At 36.1% G+C, this 16028-nt stretch overlaps 1 protein-coding gene across 1 annotated transcript in view; it reads right to left on the bottom strand.

Moving 5' to 3' along the window:
- Positions 1-300: 300 nt before the first annotated feature.
- The window catches only part of MON2 (MON2 homolog, regulator of endosome-to-Golgi trafficking), a 115585-nt gene continuing 99857 nt past the window's right edge, over positions 301-16028 (bottom strand). The window contains exons 31-35 of the mRNA XM_006767132.2: positions 14202-14262; positions 13165-13288; positions 10356-10563; positions 6698-6780; positions 301-744 (exon numbers count right to left, since the gene is read on the bottom strand). Coding sequence (XP_006767195.1) covers positions 581-744; positions 6698-6780; positions 10356-10563; positions 13165-13288; positions 14202-14262 — 640 coding nt within the window. The 3' untranslated portion in view covers positions 301-580. The remainder of the gene's footprint in view (positions 745-6697; positions 6781-10355; positions 10564-13164; positions 13289-14201; positions 14263-16028) is intronic.

Genomic DNA, 16028 nt, shown 5'->3' with positions numbered 1-16028 from the left:
ATGAGGTATGATGGAGTCATAGTGCTACAACATATCTCAATGTATTAAGTTAATAACCTATACTTCAGAGTTGCAAAATAAGCAAATCATAAACTATTTGCAGCTGTGTTCACATGACCTTTCTGGCCAGACATTTAATAGTGACTAGCAACTACATTTAAAATAATCATTAAGCTAACTTCATGATTATATGGGGAGTGTATCTGCCGCTTAAGAAAGCAAATTATAAGTAAAAAGGTAAGCAAACAATTTTATATTTATAATAAATACAGCATCAAGCATTTAACATTAGCACTCACTTTTAAATCACCAGTTGAAGATATGGTAGCAGGTATGCTATAGTATTAACCATCTCCCTAATCAGTTTAATTATTAAAGGCTTGCACTGATACTCATTCAGGAGCCTTTGCTGGCGTGTAAGCTTGTAATAAGAACTACTGAACTCAGGTAAGTACAATTTAAAGAAGGCCAACAACAGCTGCCAAGAATTATTTGTAGTAAGAAATGTCTTCCAATAGAAGACTCACTGAGGAGCAGATATTCTTTAGATATCTTTCTTCTTTAAATTTATTGTAGCTGGTCAAGATTCTCCATTTTGAACTTTGGATGCTGGTGGCTGCATGAAATCCTTAAAGGGAACTAGTGCCTCTTTAAGTGCAGAGCAGACTTCTGAAGATGAGCAGGTGATGCATTCTACTAAAGTTGGGTATAAGGCAATTACTTGTGCCCAGGTATTTCCATCAACTGTAATGCAAAAAGTATAAAACCTCAGAAAAGGGTGGATTTCAATAGCAGAGATCACCCAGTTAACATAAACACAATCATTTAAATACAATGCAAAGAAAAAATTCCCCAATATATGGAGATTCCACAATCTTCTTTTACCTTTGGAAGATTTCCTGCAATATTTAATAAGATGTAAGGGAAAATACATGGTCAATGTGCAGATATATCAATACCAACAAATTTAATAAAAATACATTTTTAAATGATACTGCAATTGCAAAGGCCTTGGAAGCTAAGTCAAGTAACTTAGAATACTTCAAAACTTTAGTCATTTTCAATTAATTGCTAGAGAATATAGTGTACATTTCAAGAACAATTAGAAAAGAGTTTAATTTTTTTATGCAGTTGTGTGCTAAAAATATAAATATATTATTTGCTCTGTAATGTCCTTGGTATTGCTTTCAATTTTAAATAACCATACATAGATTCATTCTTGAACTGCTTGATAATCTTTTTTTAAAAAAACTGATTTCAGAGAGAGAAAGGGAGGAGAGCGAGATAGGAATATCAATGATGAGAGAGAATCATTTACTGGCTAACTCCTGCACAACTCCTGCCACAACCTAGGCATGTGCCCTACTGGAAATCGAACTGTGACCTTCTGGTTCATGAGTCGACACTCAACCACTGAGCCACACTGGCTTGGCCTGTTTGACAATCTTTGATGTATATCATTAGATATGAACTGTAGTGGGGAAGGACTATTATGAACAATTAATACTGTTGAATGACATTTAGTGAATGGACAAAAGTGTTATATCCCAATTAGTTTGTAATTTCCGAATGCATATGTTACAAAAATTGACAAAGTAGTTTACCTGTTTTTACTTATATAGACATATTTGTATAATTAAAATTAAGTATGTATAAAAAGTTTAATTTCACAGAAAAGTTTTCTATATGTGTTACTGCTATTTTAAATTTATACTGAATAGGTTTAGTAAATGTGTGCATTCACCAGTCACCGCCAGCAAATGCACACAGCTAGGGCGTGGCTTAGCACACGTCGGAACATAGGCTAGCACACATTAAAACTGCTGCAGGCCCTATCTGGTTTGGCTCAGTGGATACAGCGTTGGCCTGCGACTGAAGGGTGCCGGGTTCAATTCCAGTCAAGGGCATATGTCCAGGTTGCAGGCTCAAACTCCAGTAGGGGACGTGCAGGAGACAGCAGATCAATGATTCTTTCTCATCACTGATGTTTCTCTCTCTCTCTCTCCCTCTCCCTCCTCTCTGAAATCAATGAAAAAATATTTTTAAAGAACTGCTGCAGAAAGTCATGCCACTCAACAACAGAACCAATTACCAAATGAGATGCTTTGTGATCATGTGCTAATCATTCAAAGAACATTGTTTACAAACAGTCACTATTGGATTTAAAATAGACTATAGTTATAGATATGTAATATTTATATATGGCGGTGAAATTACTAGTGTTTTTTCAAACATATGCTCTACTGGTTAAAATTTGTTTAAAATAGCCGTGAATTTATAACAACAAAAAATAACTTCTTAATTTAATTATAAACAAATCTTGGTTAAAAGCATTTTAAAATTAACAGGGTGTTAATTTTCACATGACATACGGACCAGAAATTTTGTCCATTAAATCTGAAGTCTGTTAAATTGAGGTCCACAAAATCAAGTGTTTACTCTATACTACTAGAGGGCCAGTGCACGAATTTGTGCATGGGTGGGGTCCGGCCGGCCCGGCCCCAATCAAGGCGGATGGGAGCTGGGCCTGTTGTGAGGAGGAGACAGGAGGTTGGTCAGCTGGCCAGCCCCTGATCGGGACCTGATTGGGGCCAGGCCAGCTGGGGGGAGGGGCTACAGGTGATTGGCCGGTGGACCTCACCCCCAATTAGGGAGCCTGATTGGGGGCCAGTAGCTGGGGAGGGGCTGTGGGAGGTTGGCCGGCCAGCCCCATCCCCAATTGGTGTGAGGGGCGGAGCTGGCTGGGGGGAGAGGCCACAGGCTGATCAGGGTGGTGGGGAGGATCAGGGCTGGGCCAGTCAGGAGGGAGGGACTGTGGGAGGTTGGCCAGCTGGCCCACCCCGATTTGGCTGGTTTGCTGGCCACAGTGGGCATCACAGCGACCAGTCGTTCTGATCATTACAGTGTTCTGGTCGCTGGCTTTTTATATATATATATAGATAATATGGATGAACCTTGATGACATTATGCTAAGTGAAATAAGTGAGCCACAAAAAGACAAATACTGTGTAATTCAACTTATATGAGCTATTCAGAGTAAAGTCATTGAGACATAAAGTAGGCTTATTGCTGCCAGGGGCTGGGAAGAATAGTGAATGGGGAGTTACTGTTTAAGGAGTATAAAGTGTCAGTTACAAGATGAAAAGTTATGGAGATGGATGGTGATGATAGTTGCACAATATTATGAATATCATATATAATAAAAGCCTAATATGCAAATTGTCCCCTCAACTGGAAGTTCGACTAGGGGGTGGGGCCAGCCAACGAACCGCCCACGGCCTCTTCCCCTGGCTGGCCCCACCCCTGACCAGCCTCCCCCACCCTGATCTGGGCAGGCTGGCCGGAACCCACCCGTGCATGAATCTGTGCACAAGGCCTCTAGTATTTAATAATACTGAACTATACATATACTTAATAATGGTTAAGATGATAAATTTTATTTGTATTTTACTCAGATAAAAATTTGGAGCCTGACTGGTTTGGCTCAGTGGACAGAGCGTTGGCCTGTGGATTGAAGAGTCCCAGGTTCGATTCCGGTCAAGGGCATGTACCTTGGTTGCAGGCACATACCCATTAGGGAATGTGCAGGAGGCAGCTGATTGATGTTTCTCTCTATCCCATCTCCCCTCCTCTCTGTAAAAAATCAATAAAATACATATATTAAAAAAATATTTGGAGGGAACAAGGTTGCATATATCAAAACTTACCTAGATTGCCCTGTTTATTACAGGAAAATACAAAAATACATTATTTAAGATAACATCTTAAACTCAGGGAAAGCTACTCAAATTTCTTAAATTAAAGTATTTTTTAAAAACTCACCACAGATATTGGTGGGCACTTTGGACTTAACTATCAAAAAAAAGAAAAAGCTATATGTATTGATATGAAAGATTCTTCATGGTATTTTATAAAGTGGGGGCAAAAAAGTGTCCAGAACAATAGATAATAATAAGATACACATTCATTTGTGCTAAAAACTGGGGGCATAGTGAAGTATATATTTTGTATTTACATAAACTTGTGGAAGGATTAAAAAACTAATAAAAGTGAATGCCTATGGTGAGGTAAGAACTGGGTAGACACAGAACAGGGGAAAGATCTTAAAACTTTTCCCTTTATATACAGGGTGGGGCAAAAGTAAACTTACAGTTTTAAGTACCAGAAGCAGAGTTTATTCTTGTGTTATTATTTATTGCACTATGTTCCGTATAAACAACTATAAACCTACTTTTGCCCCACACTGTATATTCTTTTTGTACATTTGAACCATGAGTGTATGTTTACTACCAGCTAAAATTTTTAAATAAAGATCAAGGTAAATGATAAAAATAAAATTATTTCAAACTAAAAATAAGTCCAATAAATGTCTCCTCTCCCCCTAGAAAACCCTATAACAAATAACCAATGTGCTAAACACATGTAAAGTATACATCGGTTCCAAACCGTGTAGCCATCCTTCTGAATTAATTTTGAACTGGCCATGAGCAGCCCAACATATTTCTGCTGAGAAAGCCTGGCTTTTTCTAAGTTATCTTCTTTTTTTCTGTTTCTTAATGAAGCTTATCATACCTTTTAAATATGTTATAATATAATAATCATCATTTATGGTTACATTTAAATTAAACTTCACTTCATATGCCTAGAGGCATAATTCCAACTCTCTTAAACAATTTTTAACATTAATAATTATACTGCCCTATCTACGGCCCATTGGCTTTGTTTTTTTTTGTTGTTTTTTTTTTAAAGGTTGCTGAGTCTTCCTTCCTCTTTCTTTCTTTAAACAAATTCTCATTAAATTATTGATAGCTATCTAAAGAGCATACAAAAGAATGCAAATACTATACATTGAAATATACTGGTTATACGAAACCAGTAACATGGGAAACAGAGAATTTCCTGTTTATGTCTTAAGTATAATATATTTTTAAGGATCTAATTCTATCCTATGATCTAATAAAGATTTTACTGACTGACTTCTAGAAAAATCAATGCATGGTTTCCCTCTCTGAAAAATTAGCCAGAATATTTTTTTTAATAAAAACTTAAATTTGAACTTGAGATAAATTTAAGACATTGCTCCAGGATTTTCCCCCAAAATTCCACACCTCCCTTTGGATTGAATAAACATAAGTCTATTATTGACTCTTAAGAGTTCACATAGTACTCACCCTTTTTAGGCCCAAGTACCAATAAGTAGATTTAAAAACAAAAAGACATGTATTTATTTTAATTATATAATAATTGAAAGGAACAAATAAATATTCTATGAATCATTTATTAGGGACTTCCTTTTTTCTTAGTTAGTAAAAGAAATGCTGTTTAAAGTGCCAGTCATCTAAGGTGCCAGAATGTAAACCAATACACTTCCTTATTTAACAAAGTCTAGTTGTTTAAAAAAACGTCAGCTGAATGAGAGTATGTTTAGTGACACAATTGACTTATATTCTGGTGCCAGCTCTTTACCTTGTCCTGGATCAGTAACAAACTCTTAAGAGCAGTGGTTGGTCCAACAAACCAGACTTTGAGTAACAATGCTGTAGAGCAGCAGTTCTCAACCTGTGGGTCGCGACCCCTTTGGGGGTCTAACGACCCTTTCACAGGGGTCGCCTAAGACCATCGGAAAACACATATATAATTACATATTGTTTTTGTGATTAATCACTATGCTTTAATTATGTTCAGTTTGTAACAATGAAATTGGGGGTCACCACAACATGAGGAACTGTATTAAAGGGTCACGGCATTAGGAAGGTTAAGACCACTACTGTAGAGGATTCAAAATAGAACAAAACAAGGCCCAAAAAGCCTCTTAAGAACTTTACAATCTAAGGGGAGTGAGTCATGTACATGTACAACTATAACACAAATAGGGTGCTTTAATGCAAAGGTACACATAAAAGAGCTAGGAATTCAACAAGAAAAATAAATCATTTACCTTTAAGGATTAAAAACAGGCTTAAAAGAGGAGTGGTATTTGAATTAGGTGGATGTAGACAGGAGAATGAAATAAGCAAAGGGTTGGAAATACTTGGGTAGATAGAATTTTAATTTGGTGGGAGAGTAGGGTGTATGAGGTCTAGTGGGAAATCAAGCATGAATAGAATAGTCAGACAGTACTCTTGACACACTTGGTAGATAATAAGTAAAAAAGATTTTTTTGTTTTGTTTTACAAGGATGGGAAAATAAATGGTTGAATATATTTTTGGAAAAGTCATTTCTGGCCATAATGTGAAGAACAGATTGGACAGGAATAAGTAACAGAAAGGGAAAATAAATGAGAAAGGACTATAAAAATGATTCATAGTTATTTATACAGTTGATATATCTACAGTAAATCAGTACAAATGCAGAATAGAAGCTTCCCCATACCAGAAAAAGTCAATGATGTTCTATATTAAAAAAAACACAAAATATGAATTGTCCATACAACACCCTGAATTCAGACCAATTTACTTAAAAAAAAAAAAGTCAGCCAAATAGTTGTTTTAACATGAAGACAAAACATTAAGAATAAATTTTACTTAATTGACATCTTAATGGGCTGATGCTTAACTGTCATAAAGACCAGAGAAAAGAAAGTCTAATAGCTGTTATGTTCCTAAAACTCAGTTAACTTAATAATAATACAAAAGGACATTACAAATAGGAGATAAACGTTATGAGTTTAGAATAACTGAGTTTCTAAGCACTTACCATTCTCAGGCTGAGTTTTCTTAAGTGAATCAATGAGAGTACTAACTGCTTTTAAAACAAATATGATTTCTGTTACTTGTTGCCTAAAAAAGAAATGAGAAATTATTTCCATTAAGATTTTAACATATGCATGTGTGTTTTTTACTGTGTTTAAGCCATCAGTCAGACATCCTGTGAGCGGCCCTGGACTGCAAGAGGGCGCAGGCTGGGCTGAGGGACCCCCCAAAGTGCATGAATTTTTGTGCACCGGGCCTCTAGTAAGATATATAGTTCTTACCAGTAGTTATCAGTTTAAAAAGGGGGGAGAGGCAATCTACTCGTGCAAATCTAAATTTATTTGTAAGCAATTTCATGTAACTACTTAAAATTAAAACATTTTACAATATGTGCTTTTAAAACTTCTCTGTGAAAGGTGTATTTATTTTAACTAATTAGTACTAGAAAGGATTTGCCAAAGATTAAATGGAAATATAGACTACTATTACCTCCTAGCACATATTTTATCATGCTGTTAAAAGTAAGTTTAAAATTACAATAATGCATAGTTAATGTTCCAGTAAACAAATAACATGCTCAAAATCAGTCCTAAGATGGCACTATTTGGAGACATCAGCAATAAAGAATGAACTTGCAGCAAAGGATCAACAAGAGTAGCTTGCATCCCTTTTTCTCCCTATGAAATAAAGCTCTTCTGCTATAGTATAAACAGCACCCTAACCCGATTCCTGGTATGAGTCTGTGCTTTCATTCTACAGATAAGATTTTCCTAATATATGACAAGGTACTATTTCAAGCCACCCTTTGTAAGCACTGAAGTATTTTATCCTGTTGCAATGCAGCTTTTTAGAAAAAAATGTAATGGTAACTGCATCAAACATAATATGACAGAACATAACACTTCATGGCACAAGAGTAACTTGAATCCCTTCTTTCTCCCTATGAAATAAAGCTCTTCTGCTATAGTATAAACAGCACCCCAACCCCATTTCAGGTATGAGTCTGTGTTTTCATTCTACAGATAAGATTTTCCTAATATATAACTAATATTCAATTGAAAAGTAATAGAATAAACACAAAATATTTAAAAATGAAGGGCAAGTTAATTTTGAAACCAAATAAGGTTGTAATCTAATAAATAAAAACAGTCCAAGCAAAGCAACTTTATTACTGCTCTCCAATGTATTTCAGAGATCAATTTTGATGAATCAGTTTCAATGATGACTATAAACACGTTACTAATACCTGTCTTTGGAATGCTACCCTAATATATAAAAACCCAGGGACTGTAACAGCCGAAGGCACAACTGACTGGAAGTCAGTCCTGCGGTCAGTGCTGGGTTGCCATGACGACTGCTGCTGCTGCGGGTGTGGCGACCCAGCAACTGACTGCCGAGGGGGCTGCAGATCAGGCCCGGAGAGAGGCCCGGAGCGAGAGGCAGGGTCTGATCTGCAGCCTCTATGGCAGCTGTTGACTAGCCATTGCCTCTCTCTTTCTCTCTGGGCTTTGCCAGCAGCTCTGCCTCTCTGATCAGGCATGGAGATAGGCCCAGAGACGTTGACAGGCATAGAAACTGACCAATAAGAACCAAATCTGGGTGAAGTATGAGGAGCCAATGGCTGCCTAGGAGGCGGAGCTTTTGACACTCACTGGCATAGAAACTGTCCAATCAGAACCTAATCTGGGTGAACTGCGAAGGCAGAACCTAAGGTGGGGGCTGAGGAGGGGTTTTAAGGGCAACAGCTGTTTGGTATAAGGAGTAAGAAAGTGGTTCAATTTTTTAATGATTGCTTTGGCAGTATAGATCATATGGCTGCCTATCAGTCCAGATGTAGATTTATCAATAAAAATAAAACGTTAATATGCTAATTAGACCAGATAGACTGGACATCTTCCATTCAAAGCCATGGTGGTGGAGGCCAAGGCAGAGGCAGTTAGGGGTGATCAGGCTGGCAGGCAGAGGCAGTTAGGGGCAATCAGGCAAGAAGTCGAGGCAGTTAGGGACGATCAGGCAGGCAAGCAGAGAAGTTAGGGGCTATATCAGGCAGGCAGGCAGAGGAGTTAGGGGCAATCAGGCAGGCGGGAAGGTGAGCCGTTAGGAGTTATGGTCCCAGATTGCGAGAGGGATGTCCTACTGCCGGTTTAGGCCCAATCCTACAGGGATCCTACAGGGATCGGGCCTAAACGGGCAGTCGGACATCCCCGAAAGGGTCCCCGATTGGAGAGAGTACAGGCTGGGCTGAGGGACACTCCCCTCTCCCCATGCACGAATTTCATGCACTGGGCCACTAGTCTATATATATAAAAGCCTAAGCGACCAAACGACCAGTAGAATGGTCACTAGGATGAGCACTGACCACCGGGGGCAGACCCTCAATGCAGGAGCTGCCCCCTGGTGGTCAGTGCACTCCCACAGCTGGCAACCTCCTGTAGCTGACCATCTCCCGTGGTCCCTCCCCATAGCCGGCCGGCCTCAATCTGCCCCAATCGCCGGCCAGGCCAAAGGACCCCACCATGCACATATTTGTGCACTGGGCCTCTAGTTGTATATAAAGGACATAGCTATATAAATCTGAATATGGGGAGGTATAATTTTTATTCCCTATAAATTAAAAATACAGTGAATCCTAAAAGAAATACAATGGCTAAGAAGGATTGATAATTCAAAAATAGTACAGCAAATTACTATGTGACTTTTTCATTCATCAAATTTGAAAAAGAAAATAAATAATAAACTGGCAAATAATTCTAAAATGCTAAACACTGAAGAAAAGGACATTCATATACTCCTCAGAGAATGTAAATTGGTAGAAATCTCTGGTAGGCAATTTGTAATACATACCAAAAGCTTCTAAAATGTCTGTATCTTTTGACAGGTAATTTTTAACTCCAAAAATTTATTATAAGTAAATAAGAATGTACACAAAGATTTAGGGCTAGTGATTTACCACTCTAATACTACCTTAGGAAATGGGACCCACATTTCCTCTCTCCTAACTTTAATAACTTCATCTTCCAATATTATTTTACTTACTTCATTTGCTTTGCCTTAAACTCTAACTTCCCCATCAAAAAGTAGATTGGCAATACAGCCCTAATTTATGAATGCATTTTTTAATGACTTTTGATCATATACTCCGACTTTGATTAGCCTGAGCTTAACAGAAAACCCCTGAGACCCCTCCACTATAATAGTATGGCTAAATGAGAAATAAATCAGTTTAGGTACAAGGACTTAAATAAGCAAATTAGATAAAAGAAGATCTAAGATATGGCTAGCTGGCTTACAGAGAAACCTAGAAATAACTATAAACCAAAGAAAGAGCATAATTTATTACTTTCTCTCCAGAGAGATCTACAATCATGTGCTCATGTAGATTTATAAGCCCTTATTCAGAAATCCTTTAGAAGAAAAAAAACTTTCAGAATTCAATTTTGTTTTTCAAATTCATAAAGGTAAGTTGGTACTGAAAAAGCGTCCCTTAATAAAACATTAGTATATCAGCAGCAAAACTTATGAACATTTAGATTGTATGGAAAACATCAAATTATAAACAGCCTCAGGTGAAGTTCAGATCACTTATGAAAACACTTTTCAGAGGCTTTTTTTTATTATGAATAACTATAATAGCATATTTCCTTCTTTAATAAAATATATACCTTGGAAGAGGGCATTTACCACTTAATCTTTCATCCTCTATATAGCGATGTAGTACATCTTGAGACCTCTTTAAAAGCACTGAGAGTGCCATTCGTGAGATGTAGCCTTCTTGAGGCGTTGTGACTTTATTACTGAAGGAAAACTGGAGCAATGTTTCAAAACACATTTTAGAAAATTCTTCTCTCAAACGAATATCAATCTCTGCTTCTGTAAAATAATTTTTGATGGTTAACAAAAGGTTAAATACAACTCTTAGCAAATTTATATATATGATTTTTCCCCTGAATGTGGGAGAGGCACATTGATTGGTTGCCTCCTGCACACACCCCAACTGGTAGGGGAGCAAACCCACGTACCCTTGACTGGGAATCAAACCTGAGAACATTCGGTGCTTGGGCTGATGCTCTAACCACTGAACACACCGGCCCAGGCTCCCATGTGTCATTTTCATACAACTCTTTTAGGTGGAACTTTTTACTTTTCTTTCTGAAATCTTTTAGGAACTTCTCTTTATCACGGAATGTTTTGATATTTCATGATGACATGCTTTACTGTGGGTCCTTTTTCTTTTACTGTTCTGGGTCCTGAATGACCATTTTTAATCTGGAGATTTATTTCAAATTGTTTGAGAATTTTCTCCTAGCTTTTCTCTGTTCTCTTTATGGAAGACCTATTGTCAGATGTTAGGCCTCTTTATTCATTTTATTTATTTCTTCTTTTTTGTCTTTGCTATGCATTTTAGGTTATTTCATTATTTTTTCTTCCAACCCTTCATTGAACTTGTTATTTCAGCCACAACATTGTAGTTTCTATGGCCTCTTTTAATGTTCTAATTGTTCCCTTTTAATAACATTTTTCTTGTTTCATGGATGTAAAAGCACTTATCTCTCTGAGCATCCTAATTACAATAATTGTGCTTTTCTTTTAAAAAAATGTTTTCTATGACTCCGCATTACCTCTTTCCTCCCAGTTTCTTTTGACCCTCTTGATTTCTTTTGGTCTTTCTCTTTCATGTTGAAGAATTTCCTAAAATGTCTGTGAGCTTTGCCTGTCAGATCATACTTAAGAGCAGAAGACCAAAAACGATCACTGGATACTCTGTGTTTACAGATTGGTCTTATTTAGCAAGAAAGACCAGTATATGTGTTTAAGGAACACTCAAGGGCAAAGCTGAGACGTCTGTTTCCTATGGCAGTCATTGGAAGAATGTCCATGTACCTTATCAGATACAGTTAATAGTTTAATATGGCTCAGTGACTAAGCTTCAACCCATGAAAAGCGGTTCTCAACCTGTGGGTCGCGACCTCTGAAAATACATCCTGCATATCAGATATTTACATTACGATTCATAATAGTAGCAAAATTACAGTTATAAAGTAGCAACGAAAATAATTTTATGGTTGGGGGTCACCCCAACATGAGGAACTGTATTAAAGGGTCGTGGCATTAGGAAGGTTCAGAACCACTTCAATTCCCAGTCAAGGCACATGCCTGGGTTGCAGGCTCAATCCCCAGTAAGGGGTGTGCAGGAGGCAGCCGATCAATGATTTTCTCTCATCACTGATGTTTTATCTTGCTCTCCCTTTCCCTTCCTCTCTCTGAAATCAATAAAAATAAAAAAGAATTTTTAAAAATAGTATAAACGGCAAGAGATATCATGAGAAAACTACTAAAAAAGCATACATTGTAACTCAGTAGTTCCTATTTAGCCTAGTATATTTGTATCTAGTGATTATAAAGATTGTTCTTATTGTGTATTTTATAAAAATGTATCTATAATTTTTATGCACTCAATAATAAAAGTGACCACATTAAGATAAATGAACTTTAAGATTTTTTCTCTGAGGTTCTCATGTGTATGAACAGATCAGTTTTTAAAACTGGGCTAGGAAAAAAAAACTGGTTTGTGAAGTAAGCAACATGAGAGACATCTAGTGGTCAAGCTGCACACATATATGCTCTTTAAAGTGTTCAGCTTAGTTAGAAGTTAGTCATGGCTCTGGTAAATTCTGGGGATTAAGGATAGATATTCATGGCACATTTTTACTATTTTTTAATCATCTCACAGAAAAATGATGCCACTGTTACACTTAACATTTAAGCACAGGTTTAGAAGAGAAATAACAGCAAAAGGCAACTTATATATCATCTCCCAGTAAGGCAGCATGATATAATCAAAAGGAGCATGTAGTTCTTTTTAAGAATGAATTTTGGCCACCCGCCTTAAGATTGTGAGCAATTTTTTTCAAGCTTTTAAAACCCATTTTCCTTTCTATAATATGATGGAACTTGTCCTCACAGAAATATTGTGAGAAGCGGGATTAATATTCTGGCATAAAACCCTATACATAGTAAGTAGTACTCACTAAATGTTAGTTTCTTTAATGTCAAGGTGTCTATTTTTTTAATGGACTAACTCTGAAATTTATAGTCCAGAGAGGTTGGTATTAATATCTTCATTTTACAGATGACAAAACTCAAACTTAGAAAAGTTAGCCAACTACTAAGTGGCAGAATATACACTTATTACCTCCCAATAATCCATGACTTCACAAAACTGGAAACGTGTCAGCCTGAAAGACTTAAGTGGATTCCTTAAGTGTTTTGCAATTAATTCATTGCATATAATTCACAGAATATTTACCACATTTCCCCCTCGTAAAGCTTAAAGCTCTAAATCACATTCATAAAAATTACCTTACTCACTTACATTTACCACAATCATAGGAGTTAACATTTTTACATTAAGCTTCTTCAAAAATATTTCAATACTTATTAATATTTAAAAAAATAACTGAAATAACATACCTGTAAATGAAGATGACTGAGAATGTATTGAGCCCTTATTAAGCATGGTCATTATCTGACCAACAAATTCCTTAGGAATAAAATTGGCATAAGGTAGTATCTCTGTGCTGATAAGCTGAACTACCTAAAACAATAGAGGCAAATTCAAATGCATTTTTTTCCTTGAAGAAGATTGACTCAAATGACAATTTGTAATGTAAGATTTAAATTTTATGTAAAAAAAAATCACGTAAAGAATCTCAATAGACGTACACAAACATTTTAAGGTTAATATAGAGGATGACTAGTCGGCTTCCCCCCATCTTAGTAAATAACTTTATCACAAAGTAGTCAATACTATAAACTGTTTACTATGCAACAATTTTACTAAATGTTGATCTTACTTCTAATATATCATATACTATTTTTGCCTTTTAAAGAAAAGTTTACAAGACTTTTAATATAGTAATTGGACAAAAGGCAGTATTTTGTATCTGATGATGTTTATGCTTTTTATGTACACTTTAAAGTATTTGATTTTATTTACTTAAAAGTTCCCTATCCTATTTAAAGAATAACACACACACACATCCACAACCAAAAACTACTACTTTAAACTCCATTTATATTCAACAAAATATATTCTTTAAAACTCATTTAAGAATGCTAAAGGTCATCTATGGATGGTTAAAAATGAGAGAAATCTAAGCAACTCACTGATCAATTTCAACTACAAACATCTGATCTGTTCATTCAACTGTAGTAAATACTTGCTGACTAATGAACTTTACTGAATAAACTGTTTTTAAAATTATTAAATGGACACACCTAAGTAGAAAACATACACTCAGTGCAAAGCTAACAAATATAAGAAAGTCATTTAAAAATTTTCGATGCTTTAAATTTAACCTTTAACCTCTTTGAGAGTTTTCATGCTCTTAGTCTAAGTTTAATCTATTACTTCACTTTATTTTTTTGAGCAATTTTACAGTTTTAACATTTCTACAATGTGGTTTGCACAAATAGTTACAGACAAATGTTTTAAATAGCTTCCTCACCTCAACATCAATACTTTCATTTCTTTGAAATTCTTGAATGGAAAGGTTATCCGGAGGTATGCTAAAAAATAAAACAAAACACTTGATTTTTAAAGGTAAAATATTCTCTGAAAATACAAATGGAAAAAATTTTATTTTCACCCAGGTTGGGACATTACCATTTATTTAAAAGAACAATATTTTTAATTAAAGTCATTAGTATAAACAATTAGTTACAAACATAAAATTCCAGCTACAAAAATACTTGGCCCAATCCTGAACTAAATAAAATCTATAGAACTACACTACTTTCAGTATTAGGATTGTAAAAACAAGGAAAAGTAAAGATATTATCATCTGTGGCTACAGCAAAAATTACCACTGTGACAATACTGGAATTTCCTTATATTGCCAATGACTTAAGAAAGCCTTGGTGAAGTTGTTGAATTATTCACTCAGAGACTCTCCATTAATCATTAATTTGTAACAAATCCAATATATTAAAGATCTTTACAATAAAGGATGACAACATCTGAAAAGAGGAGGATTGATTCAGACTTTCTAAAGCAGAACATTATTTGAGCAAGATCAGAAGAAATGGATAGTTCTGAGAGAACCAAGGTGAATTCTAGATCCTGTGGCTCTTATTAAGAATGAGCAGTAAAATGATATTAATCTTATGGAATAATAAAATATTAATTACTCAAAAATAGCTGAGAATAGGATGGTAATGATTATTACAATAATGACAGCTAAAACTAGGGAGCTCTACACTGTACTAACAGCTTTATCTGTATTTTCTCCTATGTTCCCACAGTAACCACATGTAGTAATATTATCATGTAACTGACAGAAGAGGAAACTGAAGCTTAGAATGGCTAGTAATATGACGAAAAACACACTATAAATAAAGGCCGCAATTCAAACCTAGGCTTATTTGATGTTTGAGCCTAAATTACTCTATTTTATATTTTAAATGTAAAAACAGTATTATCATGTTTAGGTTTAGGGGTATAGTATATTATTTTGTATTTAGGGCTAGTTTTGCTATATATGGTATTATTTGGTTTACCTTTTACAGGTATTAAAATACACACACCTACCCCTAGCTGGTTTTGCTCAGTGGCCAGAGCATCAGCCTGCAAGTGTCACAGGTTCAATTCCAGTCAAGGGGATATGCCCGGGTTGCAGGCTCAATCAGTGTGGGGCATGCAGGAGGCAGCCGATCAATGATTCTCTCTTATCAATGATGTCTCTTTCTCTCTCCCCCACCCTTCCTCTCTGAACTCAATAAAAATATATTAAAAATAATAAAGTAAAGAACGAAATAGAAATTCTAGTGCTAAAGAACTCAATAAATAAGATGAAGAATGCATTAGAAAGCACTGGAAGTAGAACAGACTATATGAAAGAGAAAATTAGTGAGCTTGAAGAAATTTGTAAATAATTCAGGTGGAAGAGAACCAAGATTTGTAAAAAATGAAAGAACTCTACAAAAGCTATCCGAGTCTGTTAGAATGGGCAACATAGGATAATGGGTATCCCAGAAGGAGAAGTGAAGGAGAAGGGAACAGAGAGCCATTTAATAGATAAGAACTTAATTTTGGGGAAGGAACTGGACATACAAGCACAAGAAGGTAATAGAACATCTAATTATCCTATATAATAAAGATGTAATATGCAAATTGACTGTCACACCCTTGTACAAGATGGATGCCCCCATGTGGGCACAAGATGGCCAGCAGGGAGGGAAGTTGTAGGCGACCAGGCCAACAGGAGAGGGCAGTTGGGGGTGACCAGGCCTGCAGGGAAGGGCAGTTAGGAGCGACCAGGCTGGCGGGGGGGGCA

This window comes from Myotis davidii, unplaced genomic scaffold, assembly GCF_000327345.1.
Source record: "Myotis davidii unplaced genomic scaffold, ASM32734v1 scaffold402, whole genome shotgun sequence".
Taxonomy (NCBI): Eukaryota; Metazoa; Chordata; class Mammalia; order Chiroptera; family Vespertilionidae; genus Myotis; species Myotis davidii.
This window is presented reverse-complemented; position numbering and strand designations above follow the sequence as displayed.